The 23503-nt window shown below is 53.0% G+C and overlaps 1 protein-coding gene across 5 annotated transcripts in view; it reads left to right on the top strand.

Moving 5' to 3' along the window:
• Scn5a (sodium voltage-gated channel alpha subunit 5) overlaps positions 1 to 23503 on the top strand; it is a 96865-nt gene that overhangs the window by 43963 nt on the left and 29399 nt on the right. For 3 of the 5 annotated variants that reach the window (XM_021205924.2, XM_021205925.2, XM_029543843.1), the window contains exons 11-20: positions 746 to 925; positions 1441 to 1809; positions 5139 to 5271; positions 6090 to 6328; positions 12454 to 12627; positions 13631 to 13987; positions 17418 to 17855; positions 19141 to 19302; positions 22015 to 22135; positions 22818 to 22972. In XM_021205924.2, coding sequence (XP_021061583.1) covers positions 746 to 925; positions 1441 to 1809; positions 5139 to 5271; positions 6090 to 6328; positions 12454 to 12627; positions 13631 to 13987; positions 17418 to 17855; positions 19141 to 19302; positions 22015 to 22135; positions 22818 to 22972 — 2328 coding nt within the window. The remainder of the gene's footprint in view (positions 1 to 745; positions 926 to 1440; positions 1810 to 5138; positions 5272 to 6089; positions 6329 to 12453; positions 12628 to 13630; positions 13988 to 17417; positions 17856 to 19140; positions 19303 to 22014; positions 22136 to 22817; positions 22973 to 23503) is intronic. The other 2 variants (XM_029543844.1, XM_021205926.2) reach the window with 1 other exon arrangement.

The raw sequence follows: 23503 nt of genomic DNA, 5'->3' as shown, positions 1-23503 counted from the left end.
CGTGGTGAGGAAAGTCCAAGGCTGGAAACTTGTGCGCTGGCCATTCTGCTCTGGCTCCCCACATCTGACAGCTTCCCTTGTGATAGCTGTGGGAAACCAAAGGGGCTGGGGAAATGGATCAGTTATTAAAGCGTTTGCCACACAAGCATGAGAATTTGAATTTAGTCCCCAGAAGCCCCATTAAAAAGCACTGTGTGACTTGTAACCCTACCACTGCGGAGGTAGAAACGGGAAGATCCCGGGGGCTCACTGACCAGCCAGCCCAGACTAAATCAGTAAGTCCCATTGAGATATGTCTTTAAAACTAAGGTGGGGTGGCCCTGAGCAATGGCACTTGGGGCTCACCTCTGGCCTACACACACAAGTTCACTCACATGGAAAAAAATAAGAACAAAGAAAGCCATCTAGAGACATCTGTGTGTGCTTTCTGTCTCCATGCCCCACCACACACACACACACACACACACATACAGCCCTCCTGGCCAGGTGAACCTTCTAGAAGACCCCTGACCTCGATTCTGCTGTTTCTTCTGTTCACCAACACCTACCCCACACCCCGACTTGGCTACTTGCTCTCCCTTCCAGGTTCTTTGTCTTTCTCAAAGCATTGTGGGTCTGCCTGGGATCAACTCCATGATGGCTGCGCTCTGAGTCAAGCGTGAAGACTGATGGGGCAGCTTGCCTAGGCCTGAGGCTAGCCAGGGTTTCTCCGTGACCCAAACACCCTTCCCCTACCCTTTTCCAGGCTCTCACCATCAGGGGCGTGGATACCGTGTCCCGTAGCTCTTTGGAGATGTCTCCTTTGGCCCCAGTAACCAACCACGAGAGAAGGAGCAAGAGGAGGAAACGACTGTCTTCGGGGACAGAGGATGGCGGAGATGACAGGCTCCCCAAATCAGACTCAGAAGACGGTCCCAGAGCACTGGTAATCCTGCTGTGGTTTTGGCCTCTGCAAAACACATCATGGTGTCCCCACCCCACCCCCAGTGTGGTCACAGCCCTAAGCTTAGTCTCCAAGAAAGGCATGATTGGACCCCTCCCATCCCTTCCAGTTTCCTGTAGCCATTCTTAAAGTGGGGGAGAGCTAGGGTGGGATTAGTGCTGCCTCCTACCTGGAACTAGTCCTCAAGTACAGGGGCCAGCACTGGGAGTGGGGGGCTGTGGTCTGGGGTGATAGGGGCCCAAGTACTGGTCCTAGCTCTTCTGCCCAGCCTAGCCTCACCCCCAGGCCCAGAGCAGCTTCAGGGTCAAACCCAGAGATACAGGGGTGAAGTGAGTAGAGACCACAGAAGATGCAGGGGTCTCATCTCTTCCTAAGTGCCCACCCAGCACCCCCCCCCCCGTGGCTAGCAGAAGTGCTCTCAGAAGTGAGCTGAGCTGATACTTTGGTTGAAGCAGAGACCGAGCCCCATGGGTCACGCACCCTCCCTGTGCCCTCAGAATCAGCTCAGCCTTGCCCATGGGCTCAGCCGGATGTCCATGAGGCCCCGCTCCAGCCGAGGGAGCATTTTCACGTTCCGGCGACGGGACCAAGGCTCCGAGGCGGATTTTGCAGATGACGAGAACAGTACTGCAGGGGAGAGCGAGAGCCACCGCACGTCGCTGCTGGTGCCCTGGCCCCTGCGCCGTCCCAGCGCCCAAGGGCAGCCTGGCCTTGGAACCTCGGCTCCTGGTCACGTCCTCAATGGCAAAAGAAATAGCACCGTGGACTGCAATGGGGTGGTTTCCTTGCTGGGGGCAGGTGACGAGGCCACCTCTCCAGGGAGCCACCTTCTCCGCCCTATAGTGCTTGACCGACCTCCAGACACGGTGAGCCACCCCCGGCCAACGAGCACCAGCCCAGATCTGTCTCCCGAACTGGTGATAGGTACCAGGCTCAAAACTACTTGCTAAATGTTGATCAAGCACCTACTGTGTGCCCCACTCCCAGAACATCTCTCCCCTTATAGTTTCCATGCCAACTGGGCAGGCAGTCAAGTCAAGAGAAAAAAAGAGAAGATGGAAAGAAAAATGTCTGTGTAAACACATTTGGTGTAGTGATGAGTGAGAGAGTCAGATTTCACACCTGGTGCAGTGTCCGTGCTGAAGTGACACAGTAGACCAGTGTCCCGGAGGCCATGTGCTGTATCAAGTGCCTTCTGCATCAGCCGGACAGGAACAAGCCATCCTGGCAAGCCTGGGACAAGGGCTAGATGGCAAAGGGGCCCTCAGAGGAGTCCAGACAGCACTCACTTGGTGAGTCAGAAGTAGTCCAGTACTTTACTCACTTGTGACGGACACAGTGCCAGCCAAGGTAGTTAAGTGTTGGGAGTGGGGATCAGGAGGAGTGGAGAGGAACCCCTAAAAACATGCTAGGAAGCATTTAAGCAGCAACCGCAAGAAGAGGAGCCAGGCCGCTTTCTATGTCTGGGAGGGCTGATGTGCAGAGTGGTTAGTGTCCAAGCTCTCAACACTAGCCTAGGTTTGGATTCTAGATTGCAGCTTACGAGCTAGATGACTGTTGGCAAGTCTTTTTGCTCCTCTGCACTTTAAGTGTCTCATCTGTATTAATGGGCGAAAAATACCCAAAGTGGCTAACATAGACAGGACCAAAGACATACAACAGGAACATGGTCGGCACTGTTAAAATGTCACAGTGCCATGCTTTCCATACAAAGTGTGTCACACACAGCAAAAGGGCAGACAGCCTGGGGAAGAGCCTGTCACTGTGAGGTCAGCGAGGCTGGAACAGAGGCAGCAGCTGCTACAACTGTTGTCAGCAAGGTGCTTACAATCTCGGAAGGTCTCTTGTGACACACTGGTGACTGTCCAGTTGGCCCCTGCCACTCCACATACCCTCTCAGGAACACATAGACAGGAAAGCACAGATGGAGAAACCACTGGACAACGGGATCTCAGTCAGGAAGGTGGTGTGAAGAGGGAGGGCCCAGTCCACATGGCCAATGGCTGTGGATCTTTATACGGGCTAATCACCTGGAGCTTCAATTTCCTGCAAAGTGGAAATCAGATTTAACACACGTACGTCAGTCAGCATGTGGTAGTGGGACCAAGGGAGCTGAAACAGGTCCAGGGCTTAGGCCAGATCTCGCCACTTGGGCATGTTACTGGTTACTGTTACTATGTGCTGTTGACACAAGCAAGCAGAGGCTTTTGGGATGCATTGCCAAGAGCCCGAGGAGTGAAGGGGAAGAACTTCAAGACCCCTAAGGGCTGCAGAGTCATCTGTGACCTTCAGGACCTGTCACCTGGAGGGTAGGGTATCTGGCTTCCAGTTGGGCTCTGGATCCCCAGCCGTAGGCAGGCAGAGCTGGAGCCGCTAATAGAATTTCCTAATCCCATTAGGGAGAAAATCATCTCATTGTGCAGCACATGTCGGGAGGAATCCAAGTTCACACACTTCATTACCGGGAACTCTGACTTCACCCATTCTCACTTCTGCAGGGCCCATTTGTAACTTTAAAGGGATTAGCTGGCCGAGGCGGAGTCGTTTGTAAGGTTAAAGGAATTAGCATCCAAGATGGAGACGTTTGAAAAGTCAAAGAGATTAGCTGGCAGAAGCCCCTGGGGATGCCTTCCCCACCCTCTGCTGGTCCCCTGTGAGTCCATTTCTAGTCTGCAAACAGGGCCCTGTGTTGGGTACAGGGGCCCCTGCCAGTGTTAGGGGATGGGAGTGGGGGCGGGGAGTGGGAGGAGACCTCTCTGGTTCAGGGCGGGTTAGGGGAAGGAGCCTAGAGCCTGCTGCTGCTGTTAGCCAGAGCTGTCTATCTACTTGCTCTTGGTTATTGGAGGGCAACCCAGAGAAGTTGAAGTTAAAGCTCATGAAGTGAGCAGGGACCTGTCTGTCACTTTCCACTGTGCCGGTCCCGGTTCCCCAAGTGTCTGCACTTTGACAATTGGGTGTTGATTCTCCAGATCTTTGACTTGCCCTTACCCCTGTCTTGGAGGTATGCCCAAGGGAGTATGCCCAGATCAGCTTCTCACTGTTGTCTGTAGCAGAGGTCAGGGGTGGGCAGAGCCATGATTGATTTTAATATCCTTCCTAGTCGGTGGCTAGCCATTTCATTTCGTTACAAGGAACAGTGCCGCAAAGCAGAGTGTCTCTCTGCATTCTTGGTGTGTGTATAAAAGTGTTCTTGAGGGTAGATCGCATGACAGGATCATTTAAAAATAAGAAGCAGAGGCTGGAGAGATGACTCTGGTTACAAGCACTGGCTGCTCTTTCAGAGGACTGGAGTTTGATTCCTAGCACGCATGTGGAGGCTCACAACTGTCTGCAACCCCAGTTCCGGGGATCCAGTAGTGTTTATGGGCACCAAGCACACGCATGTACACCGACATTTACACGCAGGCAAAGCACTCATGCATATAAGGTATGATTATTTAAAAATTAAAGTTTTCTGATTTAGACCCAAGCATACCTCCTCTGCGTGACATGGTCTGCCTCTGTCCTCATCTAAGCACCGTGCCGGTGTCGTGTTTCTCTTAAGGTCATCCTAGAGCCTGTCAGACATTTTCAGCCTCTCCGCCCTTGATAATAGGGAGCTTTGATGAGGATCACTGTTGTGTGTGCTAACCTATGTGGTGTGCTGGTACTGGAGGGGCCTGTGTGGTGTGTGCACTCTGAGAACAGGGAAGGAAGGAGACGGTGGTGGATAGGAGGCGCGAGGATCAGGGAGTTGTCAGCTGTAGTAGGGTTGTTGGTTCTCCAAGTCCTTACCCCATCTACCAGGCACAGAGTCCTGGGGATGATCCCCAGCAGAGCATGAACTAGATGTGGTGGCACTTGGGAGATAAGGACAGAAGGATCAGGAGTTCAAGGACATCCTCAGATACATGTTAACTAAGTCTAAGGCCATGAGACCCTGTCTAAATAAATAAATAAATAAATAAATAAAGGCTAAAGGTTGCAGCTGCCAACCTTGAGAACCTGGGTTCAGTCCCCGAGATGCCCCTGGCAGGGGAGAGGGCGGACGCCCACTGGCCAACCTCTGACCTTCGCATGTGCACACACCCACAAGAATGAATGGATGAATGAGTGAATGCAATTTTAAAATTAAAGAGCAAAACACAGAAACAAGACTGCCACTCCGTCTTCCTGAGTCCTCCCAGACTGATGCATGTCTCCCGGTTGCACGCAGACCACGCCGTCAGAGGAGCCGGGTGGGCCCCAGATGCTGACACCGCAGGCTCCATGCGCAGATGGCTTTGAGGAGCCCGGAGCACGGCAACGGGCACTCAGTGCCGTCAGTGTCCTCACCAGTGCTCTGGAAGGTCAGTGTCCCACTCTCCCCTCCCCCTTTCACCTCCAGCCCCTCAGCATTGTGTCTGCCCCCACCCCCGGGTCCCCCATACCTCTCCCAGGTATCTCTACTTCAGGCTGTGAATGTCCTCGCCTGTTCTCTGGTGTCTTCTCTGGTTCTGCTACTTCTTTTCCAGATACCCCCACATCCATCCACTGCCCCAGGCCCTTCCCCACCTCATCCACCCCTCTCCCAAGCATACCTCAGTCTGTCTAAAGCCACCCTGTCTCCTGCCTGCCCTTCCTGTTCTCACCTATTGTCAGCCATTCCCATATCCTCTTGGACTATTAATTATGGCAATCCTGGACCCGTACCAGCTGGTCCCACCCTAGGCAACTCCACACACCTTCCTAGCCAAACTGGGTGCCCTGTCTTGTGTCACTCTGTCCCAGATGTGAATGCTGGTGCTTTATACCCTATCCCACACCTCACCTCAGTCGTGTCAGAACTTGGCTGCTGTGCTTCTTGCCCTCACTTGCAACCTGTCCTGCCCTGAGAATACCCACACCCGTGGGACGTAGTGGTCTGACATCAACCTACACAGGCCTAATCTGCCACAACCCCGGTTCCCCACATTCATAGTCTCTTACCTTTGCAGCCCTTTCTTCCCACACTTCCAGAGTAAAGAGCAGAAACGCAGGCCACCCACTTCCCTAGCCCCCCCTCCGCATGCTGCAGCCACTTAGCACCCTGCTGTCCCCCCAACTCAAGTCACAGGACCTTTCTAGAATGCCACCCGATGCGGGTAACCTGGTCAGTAAACCGAGTTAACTCCCTGACTGTCCCCAGAGTTGGAGGAGTCCCACCGTAAGTGTCCACCGTGCTGGAACCGCTTTGCCCAGCACTACCTCATCTGGGAGTGCTGCCCACTCTGGATGTCCATCAAGCAGAAAGTGAAGTTCGTGGTCATGGACCCGTTTGCTGACCTCACCATCACCATGTGCATCGTGCTCAACACGCTCTTCATGGCTCTGGAGCACTACAACATGACTGCCGAGTTTGAGGAGATGCTGCAGGTTGGAAACCTGGTAAGGACCGCCTGTCCTTGGCGCTGAAGTGGGCATCCCTGAAGGGCAAGACTCTCATGGGGAAGGGATTCTGAACATCAAAGGGACTCTTGAGGGAGTCAGTCCCTGGAGACATCTTGAAGGAGGGAGCTTTGGAGTCTGGTTTTAGGGAGCAGAGGTGTGGATTTGAGTGGGAGGATGGGGTTGAAGCTTGTGAACATGCTCAGATGCTACAAGCAAAAGTCAGTGGCTGAGTGTGAAATGTGTGGAGACTGGCCAGTGGTGAGCAAATGTGGGGAGAAGCACAGGGTAGGGATTGTACAGAAGAGCATCCAGTGCTGCTGAGTGGGGAGAGGAAAGGGTGAGTGGGTGGGCACAGGGGAGAAGGGAAGAAACAGATGAGTGGATTATTGAAACGTAAAGGATGGATGACTCAATAAAGAATAGAACAAAAGAGGTGGTGGAGAGATGGTGGGTGTATAAGTATGGAGGAGAGAGAGAAACAAATGGGGTGGGTGGGAGGATGGATGGATGGATGGGAGGATAGATGGATGGATGAGAGGATGGATGAGTGGGAGGATGGATGGATGGGTGGATGGATGGATAGAAAGATGGATGGATGGGAGGATGGATGGATGGATGGATAGGAGGATGGGAGGATGGGTGGATGATGGATGGGAGGATGGATAGATGGGTGAGAGGATGGTGGATGGATGGATGGATGGATGGATGGGTGGATGGATGGGAAGATGAATGGGAGGATGGATGGATGAGAAGATGGATGGGAGGATGGATGGATGGATGAGAGAATGGATGGATGGGAGGATGGGTGAGAGGATGGATGGATGGATGGATGAGTGGGAAGACGGATGGAAAGGAGGATGATTAGAGAGGAGTGAGTAAGACTAGAAGGATGGACAGATGGATAATTGGGGAGAGAAGAAAGGAAGGATAAAAAGATAGACAAATGATTAGCAATAATGGAATGAGAGATGGGTGGATAAATGCGTCAATAATTAGATTGGGAGATAGAAGGTCAGAAGGGAAGATAGTTGGATCTGTAGGTGATGGTGAGTGGATGATTAGAGAGCAGCAGAGAGTGGGAGCAGATTGGATGGATGGGTGGGTGGGTGCGTGGCTATATAGAGAAGGAAGAAAAGAAATGAATGTGTGGATAGATGGCGGCAGCCCGTGGGCGGGTAGATAGGTGATGGATAACCGTGTGTGCTTAGTCAGCTACCAACAAGCAGAGCCGGATTTGAATTCTGACTCAGCTCTTACTGACTGTGAACATCAAGCAAATTACTTAATCCTGGTAATTGGCACCATGAGTATTTGCTGAATTTAATAAATGCAAGAATCAGACAATATGAACCTCATCGGAAGCTAATGAGGCTGAATAAGATAATGTCTGTAACGTGCCTCCCTCCAACTTGCATGAACAACCAGCCCTCAGCATACATGGTGGCTGCAGTAGCTGTTGTTATTAGACAGACTCACCCCACATCTTCACTTTATAGATGGAGAAACTGACGCAGGAGGGGTGGCATGGTGGGAGTAGAATCAGGCATGCATCCACTGAATCCTGGCACATGGACACTGCCAACCTCTCTAGAGGTCCTCAGCAGAGCTGGACTCACTGATCCAGTCAGTGGGGAGGACCCTGGCTGGGTCTCAGGTCTAACTCACAGCAGGCCTGGCCCTCTCTCGGGCCCAGCTGCTCTGGTGGCTCTGGGGGGCAGGTAGACCTTGCACACACTGTGAGCTGTGGATATTTTCTTCCTTAACTGCTTTATAAACCCGGGACTTTAAGTGGTCATTTGCAGAATTTATAACATTTTTCCAGTTGTTTAAGCCCATTTGGCTATTCTTGTATTTTCCTTCTTGTAATTCAAGGGGGAGGCGCATCTAACGTGCGGCGTCTCACAGTGCAGCCGGGGGTGTTTACTGAGTGGTCTTTGGTACATCTCGGCATGCAGTCTCCTGGTGCATCTGCAGATGCAACGTGTCCATCGGGTGGCCATTGCAGGATTGGAGTGTAGTTTGCTGGGTTGGACTGGGCAGAGGTTGGTTGTGATGGAGGACCTGCTCTCCGGAACTGTCAGCTTGTGATTGACAGTTGTATTAAACCGATGTTCGAGTTACCAGCAACAGCTGTGTTTCCTGCTGTTTGGATAGCATGATTGCTAATATGAAAGGCTTTGGTTTTCTTGAATTTTACATAGTCCAAGTGGCTTAAATATTAAGGCAAAGAAACAAAAACACCCAAATAAACAGGTAGGTAATCTTGGTGTGATGACAGACTCTTCAGGCAGATTCCATAAAAGAGGAGACTGGTGGGTTAAACTGCATAAATAAAGTCAACGTCAGGGAGAAGGTAGTTTGAAAAGTTTCCCATTATGAAGGAATTAAAAATCCAGCAGGTTGGGCTGGGGCTGGACATGTGTCTCAGTGGCTAAGAGCACTTGCTGCTCTTGCAGAGGTCCTGAGTTCAGTTCCCAAGTGGTGGCTCACTACTGTCTGAAGCTGCAGACTCCTCCTGCCCTCTCTCTGCATGCATGTGTGGTACAGACACACAGACAGGCAGACAGACAGACAGACAGATAGTCTTGGAGGAAAGGTAGCAATTTTTCTACCATCCATTAAGATATAGTATAAACCCCAAAAGTTATAGCATCTATAAATGTGATGATAGTGCCCACTGTAGTGCATGGCAAATGTAGGTTCAGTCTACTACTGCTGCTGCTATCTTGTGATAATGGATAAGACAGCATTAGGTGGGGTATGGTGGCACACACCTTTAATTCCAGCACTCAGGAGACAGAGGCAGGGGGATCTCTGAGTTGGAGGCCATCATGGTCTACAGAGTGAGCCCCAGTACGGCCAGGGCTACACAGAGAAACTGTGTCTTGAAAAACAAAAACAAACAAACAATCAGAAAACCAGCATTGGAAGCAAATAAGAAAAAGATGTTAACATTTTGTTGTTGTGTTTTGTTTGAGGCAGGATCTCAGGTACCTAGGGTGGCCTTGAACTCACTATAAAGCTAAGAGTGACCTAGAACACCAGATCCTCCTGCCTCCGCTCCCCAGTGCCAAGATTATGGGCAGGCACCATCATGCCCAGCTCTTAAATTATTTCTTAACTTAAAAAAAATAAAAATAAAAATAGATGACAAGCCTGGAGAATAACAGCAGTGTGTGTGACAGACTGGGAGATAGCGTCCCTAATCTGAAAGGTATATTTATATATAATTCAGAAATAAATCGCTGTAATAGGACAATCAACAATGAGCATGAACAGCCATTTGGCAAAAGAAGATACACAGAGATAAAGGAATGGCTGATTAAACAGCTGTGTGTGAGGAGCAGAAACACAGGATTAGCATTGGATGGAGACAGTTGTCACATGCTGCTCATGGAGTTGGTTAAAACCTGTCTCTGAGGACCAGTTAACCACATCAGAATCCCCACCAATGGTCACTGACACCGTTCCAAATTGAACAATATGTCTGCAGAAGGGTACTTCTTATGACAGTCTTTCTAGAGAAGACTGTCTACCATAGAGAATTAGTTACAATAGTATGGCGCATCTCTGCTGTAGGATATGCCACAGATGCAGATAATAATGCTAGAAAAGAAAAGGAAGCTGTAAGCTGGATTTAATTAGGATGGAAAGGAGTCACGGTGTCACCCGTTAAACTCAGGCTTACAGTGTGCATCATGTAGTCTCATGAAAGATAGATGCTGAGGTCAAGAAGAGCCAAGTTGAGACCTGTCTGGGCTTCGTGATACTTTGTCTCAAAAGGACCCCCTCTTATAAAAAAAATTGTTTTTTGTTGTTGTTTTTTAAAGATTTATTTTATATGTGTGAGTACACTGTAGTTGTCTTCATACACACCAGAAGAGGGCATAGGACCCAGTTACAGATGGTTGTGAGCCACCATGTGGTTGCTGGGAATTGAACTCTGGACCTCTGGAAGAGCAGCCAGTGCTCTTAACCACTGAGCCATCTCTCCAGCCCTGTAAAAAATATTCTTTATTGTTGGTGTGTGTATGAGTGTTTTGTCTGTATGACTGTATGTGTACCACGTATGTACAGTGCCCAAGGAGGCCACAAGAGGGCATCAGACCCCCTAACCTGGTATTACAACTGCCATGTGGGTGCCGGGAATTGAACTGGATACTCTGGAAGAGCAATCTGTGCTTTTAATGGTAGAATCATCTCTCAAACTCCAAGCTCTGCTGTCTGAGGTTCCCCAAAAGTCTCCCACTTACTGAGAAGTCTCCATTCGCACTGGTATGCTGAGGACTCGTGGGAGGTAGGAAGCCAACTCGAGGCTCAGATAGATGGAGAAGCTGGCCTAAGACCACAGGGCATCAGAGCTCTCTCTGTGCCACACATCTGGTTGGTATTCTGTGTTTCTGTGCACACCATTCACCAACAGCTGGGAGCTTTGTTAAGGTGGAGAGCAAGAGCCTTGGCTGAGCCCTGCCCCCTGAACTGAGGAATGACACCCACAAGCCCACCTGATAGGCCTTAGAAACCCTCTCACCCTTACGTGCCCAGCAGGTTCTAGGGAAGTCCACCCCTGTGTCCTGAAGGAGGAGTAGCCAGTGGCCTCTCTTAGGGACTCTGGGGGATGCTGAGTGCTTAAAGGGGTCTGAGTACAGATGAGTAAGCGCTCAGGCTGGGCACATAAAGCTTCCATGAGGCATGAAAAGGAGCATAGTGGTACCAGGTGGGGGCGGGGCAGGGTAGCCTGTGGGTCAGAATCGAACTGCTGCTTATTCCAGAGAGAGAGAAGACTGGATCCCGATGCCCAGATGCTACCGATGCTGGGAGGGGGGAGGGGCTGAGGAACGTGCCTGAAGGGCCTCGTAGATGGGTCAGGACGCACACGGACTCCTTGCTCTCTGATGAAGGCAGTGAGTCTTGTGGGTGGAGCAGACAGATGAGGAGACCTGAGGAGATGGGATGGAGAAACTATGGGGACAGGCTTGTGTGCTGGGGGAGGGACAGAGGACAGCCCATATATTTGGGTGGAGCCTGGAGGATCTTGATGTCCCCTCTGAGGGACAATTCTTTCTCAGCAGTGAGCATGGGGCTGCACGGAGCATGTGTGGCAAATCCTCCCACAACCAGCTTCCTCAGAGCCCCATCTGAACAGAGATGAAAGGCCGTGTGGTCTCTGCTCCGGCAGAGTTCTCAAGGTTGCCCAGGCCAGCTCACCTCCCTGCTGGACGCTGATCCTGGTGGCATACCTTCAACCCCCATGTCTCCATGCCTGCTGCAAGCATGGTACAGTTCCCAGGGTGTGCTACCTACTACCCCCCCCCCCGCTTCCAGAAGCTTCCAAGTGCCTCCCTCCATGGCCAAGCTACCAGCTACAGCTTCAGCAGACATACCCTCCTCCGGAGATCGTGCCGGTCAGGGCCTTGGGTTGTGTCATGGCTGCCAGCCAACACCACAGGCTCCACAAGTCGGCAAACCTGGAAAACCAGCCTCTGTTCCTTCCCTCAGGAATGTCTCTGGGAGAGCGTGTCCAGCCTTGGACATTGCAGCATGATATTGTCATCTAGGAAGCTCACATTGAAGAACGAGGAAATTTAAAAATATATATATTTATTTATTTCAACTTTTAAGTGTACTTCTTATGTTGCGCCTCAGCCACTTGTGGGCTGTAGTCCACGTGTCAGACCAACCTGTGACTATGTCCTTCAATGGGCTCTTGAGCGTTCTGTGTGACCCTAGATACCAGTTCAGCTCTCAGTACCTGTGAAATAGGGACAGTGATACTTTCCTCATCCGGTTTTTGGATGAGTTTTCTTAAATACACATGGGCTGGGGGATGGATCATGGGTAAGGGTGCTTTCTGAGGAGAAAGGAAACCTGGGGAGAGGCAGAAGCAAAGGCCGGAGCTCTGGAGTGTGTTGTAAGGATGCTGTAGCTGTCCTAACTGCTCCTGCAAGTTGTTAGACTCACTTGTCTGCCGAGCCCGTGATGAGTACTGGTTGTTTCTGAGCTGATGAGCCTGGCCAGTCGTTAAGAGGCCTCAGGAAAGACACTGGCAGGACAAGAGTCAGGAAGTAGGGAGCTTGCTGGCCAGGGTCTTCAGGACCCGCTGACTCTTGCTCTCTCTTCAGGTCTTCACGGGAATCTTCACAGCGGAGATGACCTTCAAGATCATCGCCCTTGACCCATACTACTACTTCCAGCAGGGCTGGAATATCTTCGACAGCATCATCGTTATCCTCAGTCTCATGGAGCTGGGCCTGTCCCGCATGGGCAACCTGTCTGTGCTGCGTTCCTTCCGTCTGGTAGCTGCCTGGACCCACTGCAGGCGGGGCGGGGGTTGATCAGCTGACATTCCTCGGGTGATCAGCTGACAGTTGCATAACCTGTCATGTGCCTCCTTAGTCCCAACGGGAACCAGGAGTGGGGTCCCCAGCTCACAGATGAGAGGCAAAACTCAGGAGATACAGCCCTTCAAAGCCATAAGTTACTAGGCACAGCCAGGTCTGTGGGTGACTCACTTGGGACATGTGCTTAGATTACCCAGAATCTTTTGACACTGCAGAGGCAGGGTCAGTGGGCCGCAGATGCCACTGAATTTGCTCGGTGGATCACATTTGGAGCTCGGAATACCTGAGGTCCAGGTAGGACTGGTGGTGTGATCAAGGACAGCTTCCTAGAGGGGGAGTGTGGCAGTTTCCGTGGGAGCAGCAGGGAAAGTCCCACTCCTGTGAGCCAAGGACCTCACAGAAGTCACTTTTCCTTTGAGGACCAAAAGAGGGCAGTAACCATGCCAACCTTATGCGGTTATCAGAAAATCACATTAAGTCAGTCTATCCTAAGCACGGGCATAGTACAGCCTGGGTGCCCAATAAATATGAAGCATCCGCCATCTTTCTCTGTGCTTACTGAGAAGAAAGAAAGATGCTGGTGACTGGGCGAGTCAGATGGCTCTGGCTGGCCTACAGTGTCTGGTGGGAACAGTTCCGAGAGAGGAAGAACAGACCAGGCCAGGAGAATCTGCTAAGAAGCTCCTGGAAATGAGAGTAGCAGGTAGGAGGTTAGTGTGGGGCAGAGAAAGGGCTAAGTCAGAGAGGTGGGCTCGGACTGAAGCCCAGCAGGCTTCCTTCAGACTTTACCAGAAATCAGTAGGAATTCCCTCAGAGAGACTCGTCGGTGTTTCTAGTTGGTGCGTTAAGGAAACAGACCTTCCATGGCTTTCAGGCAAGAGCTGGGGAAATAACAGTGTCCGTGAGAAACAGCAACCCAGATCCACCACCAAGGCCCCTCCTCTCCCTCCTTCCTCAGCTGCGGGTCTTCAAGCTGGCCAAATCATGGCCCACCCTGAACACGCTCATCAAGATCATCGGGAACTCTGTGGGTGCCCTGGGGAACCTGACCCTGGTGCTGGCCATCATCGTCTTCATCTTCGCCGTGGTGGGTATGCAGCTCTTTGGCAAGAACTACTCGGAGCTGAGGCACCGCATCAGCGACTCTGGCCTGCTGCCCCGCTGGCACATGATGGACTTCTTCCACGCCTTCCTCATCATCTTCCGCATCCTCTGTGGAGAGTGGATCGAGACCATGTGGGACTGCATGGAGGTGTCCGGGCAGTCGCTCTGCTTGCTGGTCTTCCTGCTCGTCATGGTCATTGGCAACCTTGTGGTGAGTCAACCAAGGGCCTCAGAATGCACCCTGAACCCCATCCATCCCGTCATCCATTTACCCCCCATTTCCTTCTCTCTGGCCAGTCACTTAGCTGTCCCTGAAGCCATCCACCTTCCCATAAGCCTCTGATCCATCTACCCCTTCATTCTTCTGCTTGCTCATTTGCCTATCTTTTCCTTTCTACTCAACTCTCCATCCTTGTGCCCATGCACGCACTCAGCCATCCCCCTGTGCAATTACCATGAGCATATCAATTCACAACTCACTTTCGTTTGTCTACACATCAGTATGTTCACCTGTGTAGCCATCTACCCTCTTATCCATCCATCCATCCATCCATCCATTCATGCATGCATCAATCCATCTGTCCATCCATCTATTCATCATCCATTATCTATCCATCATCCACCAACCCATCCATTCACCTATCATCCATTCATCCATCCATCCATCCATCCATTTATCTATCATCCATTTGCCATCTATCCATCCATCCATCTATCCATTCATTAATCTATCCATCATCCATTCATGCATCCATCCATCTATCCATTCATTAATCCATCCATCGTCCATTCATGCATGCATGCATCCATCCATCATCCATCCGTGCATCCATCCATCCATCTATCCATCATCCACCCATCCATCCATCCATTTATCCATCCATTCATGTGTCCATCCATCATCCATCCATTCATCCATCTATCTGTCCATCCATTCATCCATCTGCCAATCCACTCATTCAGTCATCTGTCTGCCCACTTCCCATTCACACACACTCATTCATGCCTGCTCATAGACCCACCTACCCATTCATCCCACACTCATCTCTCGCCTCTCTCTACCCTCCACTCATTCCTCCACCACATCCATACTTATTCCTTTTCTATTCATTCTGTATTCAGCCTACTCATATACCCCTCATTCAGTACTCCCATTCATTCATTGATCCATTCAGCAAGCGGTCACTTAGCTGTTCACATTGACTTGGTCACTCTTCGCTGTTGCATTTTGCTTGTTAATTCATCTGCACACCATCTACACCTGAATCCGCTACTCACTTGGTTTTGATTCATTCACTTACTTATTAACTTGTCCAGTGAATTACTACATGGTTTTCTATTCAGAGTAACATGTGGTTAAGCATTTCTTGCAGGCCAAACATTATGGTGGTTGTTGGTGGGCTTTCAGAGGGAAGCATGGCCTAGCTCGTGGCACTCAACCAACTTGAGAGATGTGGGGAAACAACTCTCAGACAGAACTAAGTGGTCAGTGCCCCAAGGAAGAATCCATGAGAGCCATTTCTCCCCAGCTAGGGAAGTTAAGGAAGGTTTCCAGAGAAGAGACAAGGTTAAAGTTAGTCATCGGCTCAGAGTGGGAACCACCTCACTGGATAAATCTATTTGGTGACCAACACTTGCTCGGTCTGGCCCCGCTGTGACTACCACGTCACTTCTGGGCAGCACAATGTCTTACCAGCACATAGGCACATCGGGGCGTTTGGATCCACTTTCCAGTCTGTTGTGGAACCATAACTATGGGCTGCAGAGCCGTCCCCCAAACCCACCTGTCTTCAGTATCCAGTGCCTCGGCCAGGGCAGGACCCTGCAGATTATTCCCCTTCTCAGTCCCCAGACATAAAGCTCGAGGCCCCATCTTCCCTCTTTGTCCCCCCAAAAGCTGCTTCTTGGGGTTGAGCCTCACTTAATCCCCTCCCTGGTCCCAAGAGCTGCCAGACTCTTCTGTTCCAAAAAGAAAGGAAAAGCAAAAATGTGCCCGGCGCCCAGACCGATGCCAGGCTGAGCCGCCCCTCACGCAGAGCCCTGCCATTTCTGAGCGGATCTGCCTGGGGACAAGAAGATTAGAGGCTCTGGAGGAGGGACGCTACTGCCAGCCCACGCTGCCGCCTCAGGAACTGGGCCGCTGCTGGGGCCAGCCGCGTGGGTGGAAGCAAGCTCGCTGCTGAAACTGGAAGGGACCAGGCAAGGCTGGGAGCCACACATGATTGACGGGGAAGCCCTGGAAGAAATCAGATTTCGGAAGCTGGAGACGGAGGCCCTCGGGTCCCAAGTGGGTGGACAAGGCCTCCTGCCTCTCCTGAAGCTTAGACCTAGGACTCTACAGAGTCAGGATTTGTGGGGCCAGGAATGGGTGAGAGATGTGGGCCACAAGGAGGACCTGCAGTGGGCAGCAGGACCTGCAGGCTGTGCTTGGACCCAGAAGCCAGAAGCCAGGGGCCAGGCTGGAGGTCAGCTCTGATAGCAGTTTTGATTAATACTGAATCCTGGTAAGGACATGGAAAGGGTGACCAGATGTCAGAAGTGGTCACTTCTCTGTAGAGCTGGCACAGAAGCACCTTTAGCCATGGGAATGCGAGTTACTTCATAATCGACGGCTTCTTCCTGAGGCCTGGTCCTCACCGTCACCACCACCTTCACCAGAATGCTCACCCTCGGTTTCCTGGCAGATATGGACTTCCTGTGGTGGGGTGCATCCCTGAGGGGCTTGAGAGAGATAGGGGGCAGGGGCTCAGAGATTCGTGTGGCCACCTGGCCGCAGGGTCCCCTCAGCTGGACTCTTTCCTGGGGACTGACAGGAGACGCCTGGTGCCAGGGAATGCTTACAGGCCTACTGCCATCTTCATTACCCTCCGTGGGGCCAGGCAGTACACTGGTCCCAGGATGTCCATCCAGGTGTGTCACACCCCACAGTCAGAGGCATGCCTGTTCCCCACCTCCTTTCCTGCCGTGCTGTCCCTTCTCCGCTCGCTTTCCTGTGACCCTCATGTGGAAGGGTGCCAAGACCATTTTAACACAGGCAGAATGCTCTGTCAGCAGCCACAGATGCTCGACAGGTAGCGCCTCTGTGGGGAGCCAGGGCTAGTGCCTCCTTTTCCCCCAGCCTTTCAAAGCCTTTTAAGTTGGGAGTGGTTTCTCTGAGGACCTTCTGCCTTGTCTCTAACTCCCCACTTTCCAGGAGGGAGCCCTGGGGCCACCCTTCCCCCCACCCCAGCTGTGCCCGCTGCCTCATTCTTCCAGAGGGGCTGAGTGCAGAGGCTGCTGAGAGTCTGTGCTAGGGCTCACCTTCATCTCCCCGTGTAACCCCAGGCAAGCCCCTCGCTGTCTTCTCATCTATAACCCTCCGGATGAACAGAGGTTCTCCCCACAACCCTGAGCTGAAATACAAGGGACCTGAATCTGTACTCTGCCTGCCTGAGCCTTTCGAAAAAAGAATTTTAATTCATTTTTTCTTGTGTAGATGAAGCTTCCTTATGGAAGGGAAGGAGAGCGGTGGGTGGGAGCCCAGCATCCTGGGCTCTGCTTCTGAGCTGTTTGTCACCAGGAGTAGTCCAGTCTCTTAGGGCCTCAGTTTCCCCTCCAGAGCCAGGCAGTGCCTGGGTGAACTTGACCCGTTGCCTCAACAGGTCCTGAATCTCTTCTTGGCCTTGCTGCTCAGCTCCTTCAGTGCAGACAACCTCACAGCCCCTGACGAGGATGGGGAGATGAACAACCTCCAGCTGGCCCTGGCTCGCATCCAAAGGGGCCTTCGCTTTGTCAAGCGGACCACCTGGGACTTCTGCTGCGGGCTCCTGCGGCGGCGACCTAAGAAGCCCTCTGCAGCTCTTGCCACCCGCAGCCAGCTGCCCAGCTGTATCGCTGCTCCCAGGTCCCCACAACCCCCAGAGATGGAGAAGGCGCCCCCAGCCCGCAAGGAAACACGGTTCGAGGAAGACAAGCGGCCGGGCACCGCCGGGGATACGGAGCCTGTGTGTGTTCCCATCGCAGTGGCTGAGTCAGACACCGATGACCAGGAAGAGGATGAGGAGAACAGCCTGGGCACGGAGGAAGAGTCCAGCAAGCAGGTCAGCCATCTCCCCACCCGTCCTGACGGGACAGCCACCTGCTTGTATGGAGTCCAGAGCACAGCTCCTAGCCTCAACTAGACTACCTCAGCAGTGACACAGGGAGAGAGGAAGCCCCACGGCAGCTGGCCCCTCAGAAGGTGCCAACTCCAGCTTGTCCGTTTATGCTGTTAGTTAGTATTCATCCCTGGCTGACCTTAACAGACAGGGAACACGAGGCATAGCTCAGCATTCTTGGTGAATACCTCCATCCCCCACCCCCAGCTCTGCCCATTGTCCAGCACCAGGACCAGCAGAGACAGATGTTCAGGGGAGAGAGGGCTACAGTGTGGTGTCCTCCCAACTGTCTCCTCCCCTCCTCCCATGCCTGAGGCTAATTCTGAGATTTAAAAATAAGTATCCCTGAGATGGAGGTGTCAGAGACACCACTATCTTATCTCTCAACCTGTCGCTTTTAACACTTAGGACCAGGGTCTGGCTAAGGCAGAGTATCTGTCCCCTCAGGTTTCCCGTGACCTGAGCTGGGCTCCGTGCAGCTCCTGAGATCCCTCAGTCAGGCGTAACCAGGTCCCCTCCATGTTGGTGGCCCTTCCTGGCTGCTTCCTCAGCTAGCAGTAGCTGGGCCCAGCTCTGCCTCCTCCTGCCTCAGTTGGCCTCGCAGTCCAGCCTTGGCCCTTGTTGTAGGGCTCTAATAGGCGGTTGAGGGAGGCAAGGCTGGGGTTACAGGACCACAGCTTCCGGTGTCTCCTGCATAAGAGATGAGAGTTGGTTTCTGGCTGTTACTCCTTTTCCCCGTCCCCTGGGACCAGAACAAACATGCCTGCGTACTTGTGCAGGTGCACGGGTATGCACGAGTATGCGTGAGCTTGTGCGTGTGTGCTCGTGTGTGTGTGTGTGTGTGTGTGTGTGTGTGTGTGTGTGCGCGCGCGCGTGCATGCACGCGTGTTGTGGAAATTAATCCAGGCTAACTGCAGTATCTTCAGAACTTGAGAAGTCAGTGCATCCTCCTGAGGAGCATTGATAGCAATCATAAGATGGGCATCGTGGTCCAGTTGCGCCCTTTCAGGGAGTCTTAAATACGCTGAGCTTTGGCACTGGGTCCTTTGCCCATACTTACTGAGAACCTCTCACTTACTGACCCGAGTCAGCAGAGGAAGTGGGTCTTTAGTAGATGGAGGTTCATGAAGAGGCCAGGAAGCAGTGGGCAGGGGCTGCAGCCCACAAGACCAGGGCCCTGGAGACCCCCTGCCCGGGTGTTTGGGCTCTGCTCATGGGGTCTTTTCAGCAGGAATCCCAAGTTGTGTCTGGTGGCCACGAGCCCCCCCAGGAGCCCAGGGCCTGGAGCCAGGTGTCAGAGACCACGTCCTCTGAAGCCGAGGCCAGTACGTCTCAGGCAGACTGGCAGCAAGAGCGGGAAGCGGAGCCCCGGGCCCCGGGGTGCGGTGAGGTAACGGTGGGGTCTGCTGCCGGGGCCAGGGTCAGGCTGTGAGGGGCCGCGGCACCGGCTGCGTTTGCCAAGGGGAACCAGGGCAAGCGTGTCACGGACAGCATGGAGATGGTTGCAGAGAAGAGGGTGGGAAGCCAGTGTCCTGACAGTAAAGATGGTGTCCACCCCAGCTCAGGACTCTGAGGCCCGACTAGGCCAGTCCTTCCACGCGTTCACCCTTCTCCTCATGCCTTGCCCTTGTGTTCTTGTGCCAATCGGCAAGTGTTTGTCCTGTGACTCTCCATATCCAAAGAGGACATGGATGATCTTCAGAACAGCCCTCCCCATGTCTGTCAACTGATGCCTCCTCCCTGTGTTCCCTGCAAAAAATTAAAAAAGAGGGGATGAGGCATCTCAGCCTGTTACCAGGATTCACCGTGGCCACAAAAAGGCTTTACTTTGAATTAACTGCCACACACTTGGGAGCGTTTGTGTTTTTTAAAAAAAAAAAAAAATCCACATTTCTTGTTTCTCTTGAAAACTTGAGAGTGGTACTACCTACCCTGCTATAGACAGGAGGTAGCCATTCCCCAGCCTGCTCGATTGCATGTGTGACCTGCCTGGCTCCTCCGCATAGCCTCCAAGCCAAGGGCCAACTAACCGTGCCGTTCAGCCTCACTTGCTTCAAGCATGTGGAAAGGAAGTCGTGTGCTCAGAGTGTGCCGGATGACCTCACTCCTCAGCCCAGTGCTTGGGACTTGGGCTCTAGTGGGACAGGCCCCAGACTGCTCCACCGTCATGGCTGATCTTGGAGCATGAGGCCCCGGTGACTGTCGTCACCGTGGGGGTCGGCCTGCTCTCTAGATGGCCTAACACTTGACTTGGGTTAGGAGGACCCGGGATCCCAAGCCTCAGGAGAGAGTGTGAGCTTTGCGGCTTCTTCCCTTCAGGTGTTTGTGGTCTGGGGAGAGGAGGCGAGAGAAATGCCATGGTGTTTCCAGGGAAAGGACTTCTTCCAGGCTGGGCCTGTAGCTGGGTTGGTAGAGGACTTGCCTAGTGCATGAAGCCCTAGCACTGCATAAACTGGGAGTATCGGCCTACAGTTGTAATCCAGGGCTTGGGAAGTGGAGGCCAAAAGATCAGAAGAAGTTCAAGGTCAACAGCGGCTGCAGTGAATTCCTGTCAGACAGAAAGGAGGGGAGAGGGAAAGTGAAGGAGCTTCCTCCCTCCTGCAGGAGGATCCGGAGAACACCATGACCACCCTCTGGGCCATGCTCAGCTCTGAGCCTGCAAAACCAGCCTCCAGAGCGTGGGCAAGGAGCCGGAGCCCTCTGGCCACTCCAAGCAGGCTGTCCCCTCCCCTGAGACTTAGTCGCTGAAACCACAAACCTCAGAAGTGACAAGAAACAGGGGGTACAGATGAGGGCATGGGGATTCATCCCAGGAAGGGGAAAGAAGGCAGCAGGAGCCAGAGCCAGGCTCCAGCATTCAGTCAAGAGCCTAGGCTGGCCTCGGGCCAGCTGAGAGGAGAGTGAGACAAGATGGAAACAGATCGGTGGGGGATGAGGGGTCCTTTCTTAATGGAGGCCCTCCTGACTCTTCTGTCATTAAGTTCTGTTCCCCATAAGCAGAGGTAGGGACGGGGACCTCCGTGTAAATGACTTGTAGGGGCAGTGATCCCTAGAGAGATCAGGAAGGGCACAAGAGAAGCAGATTCGGAGAAGAGCCAGGCCAAGGCCAAGAGCAGGTTTGCTGAAGTCGACTTCAGCGTGTGCTAGTGGGGAGCCACGGAGCATCAAGCCGGACCCTCTGCGCTGTCCCACATTAAGGCTGGGGTGACCACCCAGGGGTCAGTCCACTAGCTAAACTGGAGGAGGGGCTGGCTAAGCCTCAGGTTTTATGGTAGTGGGACAGGGCATTCTACCTATTCACAGGTATGTGACATTGCCCTCAGACACAAGGCACAGACACTCACAGGCCATCAGATGTCCTTCCTGCAGCAGCAGCAGCTGTCCTCACCCTTCCTGAGGCTGTGACCCTTTGATACAGTTTCTCATATGGTGGTGACCACCCCACCAAAAAATCATTTCACTGTTACTCTGTAACTATAATTTTGCTACTGTTATCCATCGTAATGTGAATTTGGGGGGCGATAGAGGTTTGCCGAGGGGGTTGCAACCCAAAGGGTTGAAAACCCCCGACCTGAGACCTCCCTCGGAACCAAGCTAGTTCTCGAGGTCTAGGGCCAGGGAGGGAAGGTTCCAGCACTTTCTCTGCCCCAGTTGTAGTGTGTGTGAGGTGAGTGGGACGCATGATCTGCTGCTGGCATGTTCTCTGCATGTCTGACCTGCTGCTGTGTGCCCGTGTCTTGGTTTTGATTCTGTTCTGGATAATGTGTCTGCGTACCAATGGGTGATCCCTTAGTCCCCACCACTTTGTCTGTCTTGTCCAAGCAAGATGTGTTCCTTACCCTGAGTTCTCCCAAATCCCTCACTCCGGCACACCCCGGCCCTAAATCCCACACACCGGAACCACAGACCCGGGAATCCTGAGGCCCAGACTCTGCTCCACCCTCCCTAAGTGGCTCTGTGGCAGGCATTGAGACACCTCCACCTCAGAGTCACGGGTGTGCAAAGAGGGAGCCATCTGCACCCAACCTAGGCTTGCCCCAGATGCTGGGCTGGAGTTGGAGGCTGGTCCTCAGCCCACGCCGTCCCTTCCCTCCCCCCACAGACCCCCGAGGACAGTTACTCGGAGGGTAGTACTGCTGACATGACCAACACCGCAGACCTCCTGGAGCAAATCCCAGACCTTGGTGAGGACGTCAAGGACCCAGAGGACTGCTTCACCGAAGGTACTGGGCGGCTCTCGGCCACACCCAGAGGGGACAGGAGACCCAAGAGCTCCTTGGCACCTGGGCCGTGCTCACCCTGAGCTGGAGTCTGCTTCCCTTTATCATTTCCCTGCGATGTGGGTCATAGTGGGTCTGCCCATGGTGCAGGGCTGGACAGTATTCCTAAGAGATGATAGCCCCGTGCTTGTGGTGTGGCAGGCACGTGTGAGCTAGCTTAACCCAGGTCCACCATGCCCTGCACATGGAGTCTTTCCCTGTCTACCCAAGTGTCTGGTATATGGCCATGTCGGTGACTGACATCGCACCTTTGTGAATGGGTGCGTTTGGACAGTAGCTGTGGTTCTCCGTCACAGGGAACCCCCCCCCCCAGTGTTGGCGGTCATGTAGGGATCCACCATTCCCAAGGGGGTAGATCATGGGAGATGAGTGTTTCCAGAGTTCGTTTCCTAAGGGGAACAGGCTGGCACCCATGCCATCCCCAGCCCCGCCCCCTGCTCAGTCCAGCCAGCATCCTCACAGAGTGTTTGCTGAGTGTGTGGCTCTGCAGAGAGCGCCCACAGACCTCCCCACTCTGACCCCATACCATGTACCCCATCGACCCAACCTTTTAGTCATCCTCTCAGACGGGCGGCCTTCTGCCATCAGACCGAAGTGTTCACGGGCCTGTCGCCCTCCCCCACAGGCTGCGTCCGACGTTGTCCCTGCTGCATGGTAGACACGACGCAGGCCCCAGGGAAGGTCTGGTGGAGATTGCGAAAGACCTGCTACCGCATAGTGGAGCACAGCTGGTTCGAGACTTTCATCATCTTCATGATCCTGCTCAGCAGCGGAGCGCTGGTACCTCCTGGGGACACGGGGGACAGGCAGGGAGGGCTAAAGGAGGGCAGGAACAGGAGGGAGACACCTCCAGCTAGAGCCCCTGGTCAGAAAGTGGGGCGCACCTCTGTGGATGTGCTCCCCAGGCCCCTTGGAGCAGAGCAGGCTCAGAAATCCAACATCTACAGCAGCTGTGCAGGCTGGAGCAGAGGGGCTGACCCCTGCCCTGTGCCCAGCCCACTGCCTTATTCCATGAAATGGAAATTATTTTCTCTGGGTCTCCATCCTCCCACGTTGGCGCTCATCCACCTGCCCTCTGCATCTGACATGCTGCCAGGCCATTAAACCACAGCCATGACTGACTGGGCATCTCGGCTCCGCACCACCCGTGCTTTCCCTGTGGGTCACAGGCTGAACCATGTAGTTCACATGTTGTCACATTCTGTGAGTGTGTCAGCTTCTGTGGAAGCTCCTGTCACTCACCCCCAATAGTCAAAACCCCAGTCTGGTGTGTGAACACAGGCAGGTGTGACTTTTTTTTTTTTTTTTTTT

Source organism: Mus pahari, chromosome 10, assembly GCF_900095145.1.
Source record: "Mus pahari chromosome 10, PAHARI_EIJ_v1.1, whole genome shotgun sequence".
Taxonomy (NCBI): domain Eukaryota; kingdom Metazoa; phylum Chordata; class Mammalia; order Rodentia; family Muridae; genus Mus; species Mus pahari.
This window is presented reverse-complemented; position numbering and strand designations above follow the sequence as displayed.